The sequence below is a fragment of the Thamnophis sirtalis genome, unplaced genomic scaffold, assembly GCF_051295495.1.
Source record: "Thamnophis sirtalis isolate CommonGarterSnake01/CBP01778 unplaced genomic scaffold, rThaSir2_p1.2 scaffold_1, whole genome shotgun sequence".
Classification (NCBI taxonomy): Eukaryota; Metazoa; Chordata; class Lepidosauria; order Squamata; family Natricidae; genus Thamnophis; species Thamnophis sirtalis.
Genome location: NW_028261381.1, coordinates 62670409 through 62688725, shown reverse-complemented (window position 1 = coordinate 62688725; position 18317 = coordinate 62670409). Strand labels below are relative to the sequence as shown.

At 41.8% G+C, this 18317-nt stretch overlaps 1 protein-coding gene across 4 annotated transcripts in view; it reads right to left on the bottom strand.

Annotated features, from left to right (window-relative positions):
* The window catches only part of ASIC4 (acid sensing ion channel subunit family member 4), a 94706-nt gene that overhangs the window by 16193 nt on the left and 60196 nt on the right, over positions 1-18317 (bottom strand). For 2 of the 4 annotated variants that reach the window (XM_087713378.1, XM_087713387.1), the window contains exons 2-9: positions 14977-15121; positions 13652-13779; positions 9615-9795; positions 7892-7948; positions 4064-4217; positions 3789-3880; positions 2689-2768; positions 426-530 (exon numbers count right to left, since the gene is read on the bottom strand). In XM_087713378.1, coding sequence (XP_087569504.1) covers positions 426-530; positions 2689-2768; positions 3789-3880; positions 4064-4217; positions 7892-7948; positions 9615-9795; positions 13652-13779; positions 14977-15121 — 942 coding nt within the window. The remainder of the gene's footprint in view (positions 1-425; positions 531-2688; positions 2769-3788; positions 3881-4063; positions 4218-7891; positions 7949-9614; positions 9796-13651; positions 13780-14976; positions 15122-18317) is intronic. The other 2 variants (XM_087713382.1, XM_087713392.1) reach the window with 1 other exon arrangement.

Genomic DNA, 18317 nt, shown 5'->3' with positions numbered 1-18317 from the left:
AGATCTCCAGGCTGGGGGAAGCTGATGGATAATTTGCAAACAGCTGCCGAGATATGAGATACACACTGCTTAGATATACAGAAACTGTAACATTGTGGAATAAAGTGTAGATAAAAAATAAATAGACTAAAATAAATATAGATAAATAAATCCATTATATCTACAATCATTCAGCTTGCTGCATCTGGTCCACAAAATCCTTCAAAATTCTCTTAAAATTGGCCTGTCACTCTAATAAATACAGAAGCGGGTGGTGTCTCTCACTCCCCCCCTCCCCCCTCTTATTTTACCTTTAATTGACTAGGTTCAGAGCTTCAGGCTCATCTGAATGGCATTTTTCTTGCTTCCAGTTAAGCCCCCTTCCTACTTCAATTCTCTGGCAACTGCAGGAGTGAGTTTGGGAGAGGAAGACCCCTATGTTATACCTGCTCCTTGATTTCCTCCAGTCCCAGAGTGGCAATACTTCCCGAAGGCTTCTTCAGGGCAGGTTTGGGGCGCCGTAGGCCATGGGCCACCTTGTCACGGATCACCTGGAGCACAGCAAAAGACAGGAGAAAGGACAAGAGCAGGGCTTTTGTCTTCTGAGATGGCTGCATGGCAGGAAATAATGTAACCCTTGATGGTTTTCAATGGTTTTCCAATGTTTTTTACGTTGTAAGCCATCCAGAGTTGTTGATATAAGATAGGAAGCAAATATAAAACAACAATAAAATTAAAATAAAATAAACAAATAAATTCCTTTCTCTAGTTTTACATTGCCCATCAGGCTCACAATGTGGGCCAGTGGGGTGTTTCAGTCAAAGGCCCCCCAAAGTTGCAAAGCAGAGGTACCGAACTTTGGAAGGCTACAGGCTGCTTTCTGATGTGCCGAGGACTAGGAATAAAAGAGGTCTCTATTTTTAAAATGTAAGACTGTATGAGTGATTTATTAATTGATTGATTGATTGTTCGGGCATCTAGGCCATTGCAATCAGAGGTGCCAGTTGGTAAAATTACTACCCATCACTTAGTAATTTCTCCACTGTAAAGGTACAATTTATGGGTCAATTTTGAAAGCCTCTGGGGTCCTTCATCAAAGGCTTGGGGCTTCTGATTGTATTCCTCACTGTTCAGCTGGCAATCTGAGGACATGGATAGTGGGGAATATTGCCAGCAAGCCTCTTTTGTTTGAAGAGTGGAAAAAAATGCCCCTCCTCTACTTTTTATTGAATATATTTTAAGGTTCACTGAATGTTGCTTTATACTGTTGCATCTATTTTATAGCTGCCTTAATTATAAACCTCTTTGTGTTGCTTCATTCTAAAAGGCAGTAGATAGACATATTAAGTCATAAATACAGTACATTATGCACATACATTTCAATGCATAAATAGTGTGTTCATCCACTATATTACAAAATGATTTGTTTAATTATATTTTAATAAATAAACTACTATTGTCTAGGTTCATGTAATACAGAAAGTCAAATCGAAACACACAGTTTGGTCCTCTGGACCAGGGGTCTCCAACCTTGGCACGTTTAAGCCTGGCTGACTTCAACTCCCAAAGCTAGCTGAGGAATTCTGGGAGTTGAAGTCCTCCAGGTGTAAAGTTGCCAAGGTTGGAGACCCCTGCTCTGGATGGTATGTAGCCCTGAACCTGTTGTCTGATGGTCTTCAAGACCTCCTTTGAACATGACTGCTGAAAATCAAAGTCATTGTTTCCTGTCTCTTTTCAATAAGAAATATACAAAAACTTTTCCAAGTCCAGAAAAACAAAATCCTGACCCTTGTCCCTTTGTCCCCTCTCACCCTCCACGCAAAATCCACCCAGTGCAGATCATGGTTATCAATATAGTTGAACTTCAGCTTTGCTCACCTCACCTACGGGTCCTGCCAATTGGGGCTAACCAGAATCAGAAATCCAGCTACACTTAGTAGACTCCAGGTTTCCCAGCCCCTTACTCTAGGGCCATGATGGCGAACCTATGGCACACATGCTGCAAGCGGCACACAGAGCCCTCTCTGGGGGTATGGGAACCGTCGCCCCAGCTCAGCTCCATCGCGCATGAGTGCGTGCCTCCCACTGTCCAGCTGGTTTTTGGGTCCCTGCCTTGCATGTGCGGGGGGAGGAGTGCACGGGAGGTACGCATGCGTGCTCTGGGGTGGGGTGGGCACGTGTGCATGCGTGGGGTGGGGCGCATGCAGGGGTCGTGTGTGGATGCATAGGGCAGGGGAGCATGGAGGGGGGGTCACATGCACATTGCATTATGGGTGTGTGCAAGCGCTTTCGGCACGCAATGACAAAAACATTGGCCATCACCGCTCTAGGGAGCGGTATTTATTTCACAGTTGAGGTCAGTTAGCATAACTCTCAAACAGATAAGGTCCCAAAGGTGCGTTTCAAGAGGCAACTGGACTTTCTGTTCTTTTCTTTGAAGACATTTTGCTTCTCATCCAAGAAGCCACTTCAGCTCTAAGAGCTTCTTTCATGAGAAGCAAAATGCCTTCAAAGAAAAAACCAGCACCTTTGGGACAACCATGACCTGGATGACTGGGAATCTCCATAGACAAACAGATGAGGATTCATTGTTTAGTGATAGAATTGGATTTAGCATGGGGCAGGAGAAATTTGGCTTTCCCCCACTTTTCCAGGGCAACCACTATCTCATTCCAGCCCAGCCTACTCTATTTCTGAGTGGGTTCTTACCTCACAGATGTAGTCCAAGATTTCCAAGATGGTTAAGACACTGGCCCCAATGAAGAGGCCCATCTGGCCTCCAATGTCCCCTAGTGGACAAAGAAGAGGACAAGGATCGGCATCTTGAAAGTAACAAGCTAGGAATCGAGAATATAGTCCTCGACTAATGACCACAGTTGGGCCCAACGTTTCTGTTGCTAAGTGAGATATTTGTTAAGTGAGTTTTGTCCCATTTTACAACCTTTCTTGCCAACATTGTTAAGTGAATTGCTGCAGTTGTTAAGTTAGCAACATGGGTGTTTAAGTGAATCTGGCTTCCCCACTGACTTTGCCTGTCAGAAGGTCGCAAAGGGGGAATCACATGACCCCAGCTCACTGCAAGTGTCATAAATATGAGTCAGCTGACAGGTGTCTGAATTTTGATCATGTGATCAAACGGTTGTGTAAGTGTGAAACCTGATCATAAGTCACTTTTTTCAGTCCTGTTTTAACTTTGAGTGGTCCCTAAATGAACAGTTGTAAGTCGAGGACTACCTGTATTGATAGCTGGGAAGGACTGGGTGATGGAGTTTGAAGGCTGGTTGGCAAGCACGGCTCTGCTTTCCCTGGGATCATCATCTCCCTTCTTTTTGGGAGTGTTCTCTGTCTCCTCCAGAAGGACAGGAAGGTGTCCATGCTGCTATAGGTGAGTGACAAGTACCACAATTCTTGAATAGGTGGTGCCTTGTGGAGAATTCTGGAAGTCCAATCTAGGTGCCCTCTTCGCTGTCTCCCTGTGGAGACTTTCTAAAGGAAGGAATGCTTGGAGGAGGTGCCACCAGTTATGAAGACTAGACAGCCTTCTTGACGTTCTTAGCTCAAGAACAGAAAGGGCCACTAAAGTTGCTATAAGACCTGACATGGCTCTGGTAGCAGTCCTCAGCCGAAGCCATCTTGAGTCAAAACCAGACTAACTCGCTCACCGTTTTTTGTCTGCTCACACAATCCTTGCCTCCTCGGCACTAGCTTTGTTTCCAGGGTTGAAGCTCTCAACCCTGGAGGAATGGCAGGGAAGAAGCCTACACAGAAGCCCTGAGAAATTGTATGCTTTTTTTTGTTCAATCACTTACCCAGAAGCCCTGCCAGGTTGTATGCCTTCTTCTGTTCAATCGCCTCATAATTCAGTGCCTCAAAGAAGATATCCAGCACCAAGAAGTTCTCCCTTAGGACAGTGGGAATAATGGAAGCAGGAGAGAGAAGATTTACAAGCAGAGCTTTTCCATAGAGGCCCTCCGGGCCTTATCTGCTACAGTTTTTTGCCACCACCACAATCTAGGAGGTTTGCCCACTGACTTGAGCAAACTATCTGAATTCTTCAGGTGCTCCTTGGCAACGTGATACTCACCGGATATAGGTCTCATTGCGGTTGTATTTGCGAGCAAGGTACCGGGCTGAGCCCTTGTTGGGAATGCGTACCATGGAAATCTCCTTGCCGTAGCGCGTCAAATTACATGGCATGGGACAGATACAGCGTTCCTGGAAATCTTCAACGGCTGTATCTAGGAGTGAAAAGGCACACATGGCAAAAAACACCATGCAGGAAAGGAAATTGCTATGCCACATGGACTAGATCACTGGTAGACCTCCCCAGAGCTTCAAGTCATATACATTTTTCAGGGATTTTGACTGAAAGGGAGGGGGCAGTGCTCGAGAAGAACTATTCCCATGAGCTTTATACTCTAGCTATTTTGTACTCTGGCCAAACAAGTACTGTATTTGATTTTACTATGAGTATGGGTCTCATGAGAAAAACATGGGAAGCAGAAAGTTGGGTGTACTTATTTAAGTTGAGATGGGAGAGAGGGTAACTCTGGTCATAACTGCAGATGTGTGGATGTTTTTAAACTGCCAAAGGTCACAATATTACAGTACTGTAGTATAAGCAGCTAACAAATAAATAACCTCCACCCAGTTATGTCCATACCCACCACAAACATAGCAGCTCCCACTCATGGGAAAGGAGTGGGGAGGGGGATTGCCTGCTCTTGCTCTAGATCCCTTTCAGAATTGCTACTGATCAACATTCCCACACGGCCGCCTTAGGATAGTTTGTAGCATTCTCAGCCCTTGTAATTTCAGCTCAACAATATCACACCTGTACATTTTCATCAGGCTGGAAGCTATTTTCTTTCCCCCTCTATCAAGCTCAATAAAGCCAAGCTTGAAAATTGGGATTTCAACAACCCTGAAAATTTTGTTTCTTATATAAACAATTCCTGTTTTTTTTTAGAGTGAAGTATAAATGGTATGGGGGCACTGCTCATTAAAAATACTATGTACCAGTGGGTCTCAACCTGTGGTCCATGAACCCCTGGGAGCCCGTGATGTCATCCCAAGGGATCTGCAAATGCTTGAAGAAATGCTATGATTTTAATCTTGAGTTAAGTCGGGGGGGGAGGGGGTGTCCATGGCCACAAAAAGTATCTAAAGAAGGTCCATGGTGAAGAAAAGACCGAGAATCACTGCTATAAACCTAAAGTGTAGTAGGCAAACAAAAGAAAATATATATATATATCCCAAAGTTCATGGATAATGTGCATATCCATCCATTCACACTTTTTCCATGCACAGAGCAATATATGCACCACCATTTATAGTTATCACTTCCTCCTTCTCTCTCTAAGGTGAGTATCTCTTAGGCATTACTAAAACCTGGCAGGATGAAACTAACAAGCGGATTACAAAGCTAGAAGGCTATGGCATACAAAATTAATAGATCTGATAAAAGGGGGGGAATATATGTGAGGAAGCACATACATCTGTAGCAATCCACTGATTTCAGCCTAAACCCTAAGGGTTCAGCAATAACATCTGGCTGAGAATACAAAGGAAAAGAATCTGTTGTTGAGATTGCTGAATCAGACAAAAAAAAAATCTGAACAAATCCCTCTTAGACCAGATGACAGAACTTTTAGAGAGGAGACCTGTAATAATAACAGGAGATCTATTATTTTTCAGGTCTGAAGGAAAATAAGGATGCAAAATCCCCCCAATTCCTCAGTAGTTCTGCTGACTACCACATTTTTTTTTAGGAAGTTGAAGTACAGACCAGAAGAATGGCCCTTCCAGATCTGGTCCTAAACAATAGCAAAGAACTGGTTGAAGAACCGGAAATAGTGAGGCCTTGGATGGAAATGACCACAGCCTTGTGCTTCGAGAATCACTCTTACCCCAAAAGGAAGTGTATCATACATACATAGTCACACATACATTTTTGACTTCAAGACAACTAGCTTCAGAGAGCTTAGAGGTGTACTACATGAGGTCCCATGGACAAAGGTCCTCAGGTCAAAGGAACATAGGTAAGTTGGGGACTTAAAAAAATAAAATGCTAGAGGCACAATCACACACCACTCAGATGAGAAGAAAAAGTAGGGAGAGAATAATTTAGGAAACCACAATGAATACATAGGGGCTTTTTGACTGAGCTATTGAAAATAATTTGTATAGGAAATAGAAATTGGGTAAAATTACAAAGGAGGCAGGCTATCAAGTAGCTAATACTCGCAGAAACTAGAAATGCTTAAGGGCAAAAATAATTCAAGTTTGCAAGGAAAGCCACAAAAAAAGCTTTTTAGGCATGTCAACCATAAGAGGAGGAAGAAGAAGGAAAGGGTGGGCGCAGGCGGCTAGGAGAGGATGATGGTAGGATGGTTACAGGTGAAGAGCAAAGGGCAGAGCGACTTAGTTTTTTCTTTGCTTCAGTCTCCTCCCTCCCTAAAGGGGAACAGCAGTATGTTCCAATGGACCAAAACAGAAGAACTGAGAAAAGCAACAAGATGGCTAAGGGACTGTTTGGCTGCTATAGATGAGTTTTATTCCCCAAATCAAGTATATCCAAGATACTCAAAGGAGCATGCAGATGTTATTTTGGGACCTCTTTCTGTGAGCTTTAGGAAATCATGGAAGATGGGCACATAGCTGGAGCCAGCATGGGTTTATCACGAGCAAGTCACCCCAAATTAATCTCATCTCTGTTTGTTTGGAAGAGTGGCCTGTAAACATTAGTTAACTCCATTAAGATAGGAGAAAGTGATGGGGGCATGGTGTAAACCTCTGTCTTAGACGTGCTATAGCTCTACATTTTTATCAATGACTTGGATTGAAAGAGTTGAGGGACTCAAGGAGTTCATAGATGACACAAACCTCAAAGGGGTGCCTGATACTTTAGATGAAAGAGGGGATACAAGAAGATCTTAAATAGGCTTGAGCGTTAGAGCTGAAATAAATAGGATGACATTTAACAGGGGGAAATACAATGATTCTGTCACAGGTTCTGCCTCTCAGGCTAAAAAATGAAAGGCATGATTTTCGGAAGATAGGGCAAGAAACATTACAAGGACACAGTTTAGTTGGATGATGGGGTGGGGTGGGGAGGTAAATCCTAATAGTAGAACTGTTCAAAAATGGTTTAAAAAGCCTTTCCTTGGAAGGAGTTGCACTCTGCTTTGTTGCAGTTGTTTAGAGATGAATAGCCATCTATTGGGGATGTTGCAGTAGAGGATTCCTGCAATGGGCTGGGGACAATCTCCAGTCTTTATATTTTATCATCTATATGATTCTCCTTTTTCTCCCATACACACCATATCATCTATCTCCTTCTCTTCCCATTCTTCCCTTCTCTTGCTTTGCACATGCCTTCAGAGAAGATGAAGGGCTTTAATTGGCAAATCAAGAATTTATGTGGGCTGGGATCTGCCTTAAGAATCAATCAACTACTCCCACAAAAGCAACTAAAACTCTACCTAACTATGACTGTTGTCCAGATCCTCTCCTTATTGGTCCCTTCATGGTTTGCTAAAATATCTTCAAAAATAAAGGTAAAGGTTCCCCTCGCACATATGTGCTAGTTATTCCTGACTCTAGGGGACAGTGCTCATCTCTGTTTCAAAGCTGAAGAGCCAGCGCTGTCTAAAGACATCTCCGTGGTCATGTGGCCAGCATGATTAAATGCCGAAGGCACACAGAACGCTGTTACCTTCCCACCAATTTCCTATTTTTCTACTTGCATTTTTACATGTTTTCGAACTGCTAGGTTGGCAGAAGCTGGGAGCTCATTCTGTTACGTGGCGCTAGGGATTTGAACCGCCGAACTGGTGGACTGATCAACAAGCTCAGAGTCTTAGCTACTGAACCACCGCGTCACCACTGAGCCACCTTCAAAAATACCTACCTAATATATGGTCAGCACATTCAATGTAGACATTGGGTGAACAGATGGTCTCATTTCCTGAAAGAGAAGAGTGTGGGTAGTAGTAGTTAACCAGAAATGCCTCATTTACCCCAAACTCATCTCCTGTTATTCTTAGAGTTGGGACAGAGGGAGGGTGTCTAATAATTTTGCTATGTGGATGTAGATGAATATATCTTTTATTCTGCTGCCTTGGTATAAATGCATCCGTTGGCTAGAAGCCAAAAGAAGACAATATAATGTAACTTTCTCCTCTGCACATATTAGACTTACCATCATCACTAAATTGTCAGCATAACAATTGACTTATTAGGGGTGGATGATAGCTGTTGTAGTTCAGCACATATGCAGGACACCAAGTTGGAAAAAGTTAGCCTCATGTCACAGTTAAACAATTCTCTGGGCTAAGTAATATTATTTGGAGCAGCATCCTGAGTGATAATCCAAAGATCAGTGAAATTTCTGTGTGTCAATAGCATTTCCCCCTTTGGACTCAGAAATATGAGTTGGAAAAAGTACATATTTTCAGTATTCCAGTATTTGGTGGGAAGGATTGCACTGTGGCCCTATGCTGACAATGAGAGATCCTATAGATAATGAGGGATTAAAGGTGATTTAAGAGCCACTGAAGGATGGCACACATGGAACTATTTTCAGGCCTAATACCCCAGGGTGTGCGATAGTACAGTTTCCCATTTAGAATGCCCAAATTCTAGGCTGTCATCATTATGGAGGGGGGAAAAAATCACCTATCTGTCCAACCAGGTTGGACTCAGGGCAAACCCCTAAGCTGAAATTAATTGATCCATAGTGACTACAACCTTGGGAAATGGTGGATGCTGGCAGCTGGATCAAGTTTTAATTTTTACCCTGCCAGACAGGATATGCAGTATAGCATGAGGAGAGGGAGGGTGCAAAGCCATCTCCTCCAGTCTTGTTCCTCCCAAAAGGATGTATTTTGGGGTAAATGGGAGTGTGATTCAGCCTAGTCAGAGAGTACCGATTGGTAGTTGAACAAGACTGGTGTGATACAAATGCTCCATATCTGTGTTGATTCCTGTACCTTTAACATCACTATGACAATCAAATACCACCTGACCACAATTAAGGCCCAAATTTCTGTTGTTAAGGGAGACATTTGTTAAGTGAGTTTTGCCCGATTTTATGACCTTTCTTGCCATAGTTGTTAAGTGAACCACTACAGCTGATAAGTTAGTAACCCGATTGTTAAGTGAGTCAGGCTTCCCCATTGACTTTTGCTTGTCGGAAGGGTGCAAAAAATGACCACATAACCAAAATGGTCATATCATAAGTATGAACCAGCTGCCAAGCTTTTGAATTTTGATCCCGTGATTATGGGGATGCCACAAAGGTCGTAACTGTGAAAAATGGCCATAAGTGGCTTTTTCCAGTGCTGTTGTAACTTTGAACGGTCACTAAATGAACTGTTGTAAGTCGAGGACTAACTGCATTTATCAGGGGAAAGACTTCTGAAGCTGGAAACAAATGGAGGGAAAAGTTTCACCAGCTTTGTGTCCGAGTATCAGATTGTGACATTCAAATCGCTGGAACAGATGTGAGGAGCAGATGTGAGTAAAGCCAAGGTTGGCCCCACAGGCTCATGGCAAATCAGCTTCTGGAGCAGATTCTCCAGGCAACCGAGGGGCCTGGAGTCTGTGAGGCAGGCCGAGAAGGCCTCCCTTACCTGGCATATGCACCATGCGACACTGGCAGTTTTGAACCACTGCCTCTTTCTCACATTGCAGCCGGCAAGCAGCAATGCTGTAGCTCTCGTAGCCAGGCAGGATCTGTTCCTCCTTCAGGCTGGCCTGGCAGCTCCCCCAAGGCTGCGGCAGGTAGGTCAGCTGCAGGAGAAGGGGAGCAAGCTAAACACCAAGAAAAAGCAGTACTCATCCAGTGATGTTGTTACCCGAAAAGCCTCTCCTTACACATGCACGCCTGCGATCCTATATTCCACCCCCAAACAGGATGCAACTGATTAAAAATACACAACCAGCAATGAGTTTAATTAATTTTTTAAACAATAAAAGGAAAAGTCTACCAAACAATTAAAAAAAATAACTTGAAAAGGTTTTCATTCAGAATACTAGGCTGGGAAAGCATCATAGCAGAGGTGGGTTGCAAATCCCGGCACTATAGAGCCGAGGTGGCACAGTGGTTAGGGTGCAGTACTGCCAGCCACTTCAGCTGACTGTTATCTGCAGTTCAGCGGTTCTAATCTCACCGGCTCAAGGTTGACTCAGCCTTCCATCCTTCCGAGGTGGGTGAAATGAGGACCCAGACTGTGGGGGCGATATGCTGACTCTGTAAACTGCTTAGAGAGGGCTGAAAGCCCTATGAAGCGGTATATAAGTCTAACTGCTATTGCTATTGCTATTGCTACTACCGATTCGCTCATGCTTGCACGTGTGTGCAGAAGCATCCAGGTGAGGGAGCGGAGCCTCCCGCCGCCGCCACTACTGGTTTGTCCGATCCGGGAGCAACCCACCTCTGCATCATAGCACCAGTTTTTAAAAAAAATAGAAGATGAACAAGTGTAACTGAAGCTGGTGCTGAAAGTAGTGGCACATCCGTGAATGAACAGGAAAGGAATTCCAGAACTGGATAGTTGTACCAAAAATGCTCTCCGTTGGGCCACAACTCTAAGAATATATTTTCTTGTTTCTTTTTCAAGGCCAGACTTCTCCTTCTACAGTAGCCAGCAACCTCTGTTGTAAATAATGTTTACCTATTTTTCTCCACTCTAAACCTGAAGTACTAACCATGAATTTCATTCTTAAGGCTAGAAGGTTTTACAGTTGCCTCTGATTTTACAGGATTCTTTAACATTTCAGGTTCATGCATTTGTTTTTCTAAATTATTACACACTGTAATAGTTAAGAATCTGCACTGAGGAAATCTCTACTTTAAAACATAGTCCTTCATTAAAGGCTCCACATCCTGCAGAATTAGGCTTTGAATAACATTTAGTGTAAGAGACATAGGCAGCATCTTCTAATATTAATTAGACATTAGATTTAAATCCATCTTTCCTCCAACGGCTTAAGGAAAAGTATTTTGTCTTCCAATTTTATTCTCCCAGCAGCAAGGTTGGATTTAGAGATAGTGACTGGTCCAAATTCCCTCAAAGAACTCCTGTGGATGAAGACTAAAATACTAAAATGGTAGAGGACCAGAATGTAGCTAATTCCACGACCAGAATCTAATGAGGAAATGATATGATGAGAAATCATCAATCAAACTGATTCCAACAGAGTTTGACAGAATGCACAGAAATGAAACTTCAGTGTACAATTTTTGGCTTCTCTTTTGCTCTGAATATTTTCTTTAATACCAATATTTTCTTTAACATTTTCTTAAGGGAAAATGAACCATCCATCCGTATACACCAATTCACTGATACGTTTGAATATTTTTAAATTGACCCCTACCTTATGCTGAAATTCAGAGAAAGCCTGATGGCACTAATGACATTTAATCTGAAAATGTGTGGCAGTGGGGTGGAGTAGGAGCAGAGATATTAAATTGTCCCTATTTGGTGCAATTAAGATAATAATGGTTAATACAAGGATATTTCTTGGAATGACTTTTGAGTCATATGATTTTAAAACCTGCACAACTTCCTCTAATTATAGGAATTGTATTTATCTTCTCAGGTTTTTCCTTGGAATCAAATAATTACAGAGTTATTTTGCGATCAACTCTGGAATCTTAAATAATATTGCCCCTTTTTTTCTTTTGTAGAACATATCTACACCTTAAAATTCCATTTCTGCTTTTCATTTTAATTCTCATGGTTTCTTCAAAGGATCTTGGGAATTGTAGTTCTGTGAAATGTTGGTTATTTTTAAAGAAGTTCCTATCCCATAGAACTACAACTGGAAATATGGAATATCTATTAAACCAATTCCAGTAGTGCACAAATATTGGCCCATTGTATCAGAGGCTAGACAAGGAAAACAAAAATGGCCACCTTAAAAATTGGCAGGTATTTTGGTGCCTTCTTTCAAATTGCATTAGAGATGGAAAACTGCAAAATTTACTGAATAACCTGAAAATATGTTCTGCGGCTGTCTTTTTTTTTTTGGCTGTCAGCTAATAGTTACTGCTTTATTTAACCACGTTGCCAGCCAAGAGCCTGATTAAGATATCCAAGGCTTGACTCACAGTATGATCTCCTCAGGAGAAATCACTGTCGTAGTCTACATCCGGCATCTGCTTCTGGATGTGGACTGGAACTGACTGAGAGAGATATCTCTATTCAGTGAGACTCTGACTCACTGAGACAACCCGTGCACTATTGGATCATCATTTCAGAGATATTTCCTTACCTAAACAGAAACAGAATGACCACAGCTGGACAAAAGAGCAGTGGAAGCAGGAGTGACTTCTAACTTCCTGCCAGTTTCCACACTGAGCATCAGAAATCTTTCTCCCTTCCTCTTTTCCTGTCATTCAGTCATTTCCTTCCTTCCTTCCTTTTCTCCCTCCCTCCTGCAATTAAGTGGCTGCTGACAATGAGAGTTTTAGTAGAATATAGAGCCTTCCTCTCCTCCAGCTAGACTTTCTAATCAAATATGAGTCCTACGAAGTGCTATGATTTCTGTTATGATAATATTGTGTAAGCCTTTCGTAAGGCCCTAAAATCCTGGCTATGTTCTGGGGTGCTCAATGTGTTAAAGGCCCTGCTTTCTGCCTGTATTATGGTCAAGTATCTTGGCTGCTATGCATAGTTATTTTGGATGTTTTTAGTGTTTTTATTATTTTTAATTGTAATATTTTTTAAATTGTAAGCCGCCCGGAGTCATTGACTGAGAAAATTAAATACACGAATGAATGAATGAATGAATGAATAAATAAATAAATAAATTTTAGACCACATCCTTTGAGAACGTTTTTACCAGAATTTTATAGTCCAACCAGATTTGATTTCATTACAGTTCATAGCTGACTGAAGGGATGAACATCATTTGAAAAATGTGATGCTGTATTACAGATTTCTCCAGTTTAATAACTTCTGGTTGCGCAGCACTACAATATCCAAATCTCCCAGTCAGTTTGGAATTGAAACAAAAATATTGGGGAAAGGACCTGCTTGTGAAAAACTAATTTTTCTTTCCTTCCTTCCTCCCTCCCTTCCTCCCTCCCATCTATCCATCCATCCATCATTTGAATTAGTTGCCTTCCAATCTCACCTTGGCAACTCTGGGTGTCTTATAAAATTCTTAACCATAATACAAATGACAAAACCACAATACATGCAGTACATTAGCAGCCAAGATAAAAACCAATCTGCCACTGACGAACAAGAAACTCAAATATCAATCTGACCCCATGCCAGAGAACACATCCAAGTATTTGAGGCTTTGCAAAAAACCAACAGGGTCAGGGTGCCAATATAATCTTGGGGGAAATGAATGGTGTTTGGTTGTTGTAAAAGCATTCTTTCTGGGCTTCTGCTCACTCTGTCAACTTTTGTCTATATGCTATCATGACCCAGTCAATGGCATCCCTGACGATCCCTCCTTCTTACTCCAACCATTCTTGTCCAGTGATGAGGACCCAAATAGTTGAGGGCAATAGGCTGACTCTGTAAACTGCTTAGAGAGGGCTGTAAAGCACTGTAAAGCAGTATATAAGTCTAAGTGATATTGCTATTCTCAGCTTCTCCCAATGTCCTGATTTATCAAGCTAGAGGAACTTCTACTTTCTGGCTCTCACCCGCTGCTCCTGGCAGGAAACAAAGGTCTGGAAACCAGGGGAGACTCCAAATCCCAACTGATGAATGTAGGGTGGCTCATCCTGACTGTGGATCTGTACCCGGATTCCAGCTTCAAATGATGTCTCATCTGGAACAAGAAGTGGTGGTGCCCTGGTTAGCATTTCTTTTGAGAGGGCATCAGTGGAATACGTCCGTTCATCTGACAGCCATGACGCTATTCATTGTAGACACATTTCTCAATCTCCTCCCCCGTATGACTGTGTTTGTTTCCTGCCTTGTCAAGGGGATTCGTTAGTTACTAAATAATAAAAGCTGTCAAATATATATATATATATATATATATATATATATATATATATATATATATATATATATATATATATATATATATATATATATATATATATATATATATATATATATATATATATATTAATGGCTATATATTACAAGTTTTAAAAAGGTCAGAGACACGCTGCCAGGATTTCTTGAATTGATACATTACTTTTTCATGAGTCTGATGTGGTGGTATATCTACCATAATTAATCTTTGTATTATTTCCAACCAAACCCAATACTGGAAAGGAGTTGCCAGCTCTGCCTTCTGAGCCTCCCTCCACCCTCTCAGTCACATGACCTGGTTTGCATTTATTATGAAGGGACCAGAAAAAATTCTAAAAGCTGTCATTTGCATGCTTTCCCTGCTTTGTTTAAAACACAAAATATGGAGTGATAACCAAACTGTCTGTATATTTGTTATATTTTTGATATTCAGGAACTGAACAGGGTATGCAGCTGCTTTCCTAACTTTGGGAACTCGAGTCTTCAACTGTCAACACATCTGGAGGAGAACAGAAACCTGATACAGATTTTTTTACTATTACAAGTAACACATTTGTGACTCTTAGTTTCTGAAGACAGACAGTAATTTAATCAATATTTCTATGCTTTTGGGATTGGATGTAATATTTTACATGCACTTTTTCTTTTTATGACCCTTTAATTCCTTTATTCCGCGTAGAGCAGGGCAACTGAATGGAGCTGAGCATTTACTGGCCAGGTCCCCTTCCTTACACCTAAGCTGAGCATGTAGCAGATATTTTCTCTTTGTACCCAGATAGAAAAATATCTGCTGTGCCTAGGATTGAACTCTCAACCTTCCGAGTGAGAGGTAAGTATCTTCACTTCTAGGCCCACCAAGCTGCTTAATATCTGTCATGCATAAAAGGAGTACGCTAGAAAGTCAGGACAGGGATAGCCCTCTGGACTAATAATGTAAGGACTCCAGAATCATGTCTCTTTCTAATATCATGCAAGTTCTTACTGGTTTCTCTCCAGATGGGCAGGTATTCCTCCTGTTGGATGTCCAACATGATCTCCAGCCCATTCCCCATCCCACTCTGGCGAGTCATCCGTGCTTTGTTTCTGTCACCATTGAATGTGTAGCATTTTCCATAGCGGGTGTAGACCTGTGGAGAAAGGACAGATCAAAGGAGTCCAATATTCTGGGGATGCCAACAATACTGCAGATATCAGTATGGTTACAAGGGGTGGGGAGATTTCCCTTCACCTGTGGCTATTGTAATCCTAATCCATTCTTCACTCTATTTACTTCTTTCTTTCTCTTTTCCTCCCCCTTCCTTTGCTTTTAAAAAAAGGAAGGTGGGGGGAGGCAGGCAGACAGACAGACAGATAGACACTTGGAGAGCTTCAGTCCTGCCTGACAAATTTTATTTCTTGGCTACTTTCATCACATCAGGGGGACAATTCACTCCAGCATAAAAGAGAGAGGGATATAACAATCCAGAGAGGAATGAAATTATATAGCCACACACGAAACAAAGAACACTACAGTCTTTACAAAGTCAGAGGGCACATTTATTGTGCACTTCTCAGGGGCACCTAGCTGGTCACTGAGAAGCAAACACAGAACTAAAAAAAGATTTTGATGTGATCCAGTGGCTTTTGTAATTTTAGAATATACAATACTGCATTGCAGCTATCTGATTTTTCTAAGACTGGGGCTGGAGAAGGGGAAAAAAATGGTGCTGGAAATCAAAGACCGCAGCAACCTCCAGAATTCAATATCAAGTTTGAAAGGGATACTAATCAGAGAGGAACCAACATGAAATCCAACAACAGATATCCCTCAAGGAGTGATGGTGGCTGCATTTGTATCCTGAGGACTCAAGAAGTTCAATCACTTTCTTAAACAAATTAGAGAAACCATTCTAAATGTTGTAAGCCACCAAGAGTCACCTACATGTGAGTTGGACAACTACTGAAATTTGTTTAATAAATAAATAAAAACTCCAATCTTTTGACATTCATCAGATGCTATCAGGATATTAATACTAATCACTTTAGATCAATTCCCTTTTATCTTGGTCACTGTTAGTCTGATATTTCAGATTTCTGAGCTCTGGGATCGATCAGAAATATTTTAGGATTTTTTTCCCCTTTAGAATCAATATACACACAATACTTTGATAATCCTAGTAGGTGAAGCCATGGATAGTTTTTGTGAAAACCAATGGGTGGCTTATTAACAGAGATAATAGGTATAATAGAAGTGCTGTTCTGACACCAGGGAGAAAAGAATATCAATTGCCAAGAAAACAGAATTGAAATAGTAGCTTGGGTTTATATTTCATATTTTTCTCCAAGTCATAGTGCTAAGCCATGTCCTAAAATTCATAGCATCTAAGTCCCCAGGACTATGGGTCATAATTTCAGAATGAAAAATAACAGGAGCCTATGATGAAAGAGTAGATTACTTGCAATCTGCTAAAACGAGTAAAGGTTTACTGGCCTTTTTATAAGACAGGAAGGCAGAGATCTCAGGGGACTTAGAAAGGAGGCTAATAAAAAATTCAGATAATGGGGCACAGAATAAAAAAGCCAACATAAGAGCAGATAACCTATACACATAAAATAAAAGGCAGACATTGGTAGCCCTTGCTCTGTAAATAAGTCCAGGGAAGTTCATGGATGTGATTCTGAAAAGGGAAAATTTACATCCCATGCTATCTATTCACACAGTGTTACTGATAAATACAATTTTAACTGTTTATAATCAGCGGGTCTTCTGAATAAATAAGAAGTAGACTATACATCCCATCATCTCATAACTGCGACATTATGCTAAAAGAAGAAATTTTAAGAAAGGAGAGAACCACATTTTAAGAACGATCATTTTAGTTTGTTGGCCACAAGGCTCTGAGTGATATTTATTCCCAAAATAAACATTATGATGATTTGATCGAATAAATGAGGGTTTGGGGGGGGGGTTGCAAATAGCCCTCCAAATTTTTTGTACTCTCAGTTCAACCAGTTCAACCATTTGTGTTTCCATAAATGGCTACACAACACACTCACTGGGCTAGCATCAGAGACACAAAAACAGGATCATCAAAATGTTCTTTTTTATTATTATTATTTTTGAGTATTTTATTAGGATTTATAGGCCGCCCTTTTCCCTGAGGGGACTCAGGGCGGCTTACAATCATTAGGGAGGGGGTGCAATTCAAAATAAACAATATGTGAGCAAAATAAAATAATAAAAACACAACTTGCATTCAACATTCAACACTCGGGTGGGGCAAATTAGAGGCTTATCCCCAGGCCTGTTGGGATAGCCAGGTCTTGAGGGCTGCGCGGAAGGCCTGGACAGTGGTGAGGGTGCGTATCTCGACGGGGAGATCGTTCCACAGGGTCGGAGCTGCAACAGAAAAGGCTCTCCTCCATGTAGTCGCCAGTCGACATTGACTGGCGGATGGAATTCGGAGGAGGCCCAGTCTGTGCGATCTTATCGGTCGGAGGGAGGTAATCGGCAGAAGGCGGTCTCTCAAGTACTCAGATCCACTACCATGAAGGGCTTTAAAGATGGTCAACAGCACCCTGAAGCGCACCCGGAGATCAACAGATAGCCAGTGCAGCTCGCGGAGGATGGGTGTTATGTGGGCGAACCGAGGTACGCCCACTATCACTCGCGCGGCCGCATTCTGAACTAACTGCAGTCGCTGGATGCACTTCAGGGGCAGCCCATGTAGAGCACATTGCAGTATTCCAGCCTAGAGATCACAAGGGCTCGAGTGACTGTTGTGAGAGCCTCCCGATTCAGGTAGGGTCATAACTGGCGGACCAGGTGAACCTGGGCAAATGCCCCCCTGGTCACAGCCGACAGATGATGGTCGAGAGTCAGCTGTGGATCCAGGAGGACTCCTAAGTTACGAACCCTATCTGAGGGGTATAAAATTTGACCCCCCAGCCTACCAGTTCTACCCATTGACACGGCTTCTGGACAGAAGAAATGTCCACTCACATACAAGGCTTCCTTGTGATTAAATCATTGTCTGCCAATTTATTGAGAATCCCATAAATGTGTGAATTGGCGTGTCCACGATAGACATTCATTCCAACAGCAAATGAACACTCTTTTCCTAACAGTGATATAAATTGTTATGCTGTTTTTTCACTTTTCCTGCCAATAATAATTCATAAGTATGCACTTAGGTTGTTTTACAACAGGGAATTTGGTGCCCTCTACATTTTTTGATAATAGTACTCATCAGTCCCAGGCACAAACAGATGGAGTCCACAAGAATGTGGCCAAAACCAGTGGTGAGATTCAATTTTTTTTACTACCAGTTCTGTGGTAGCTTG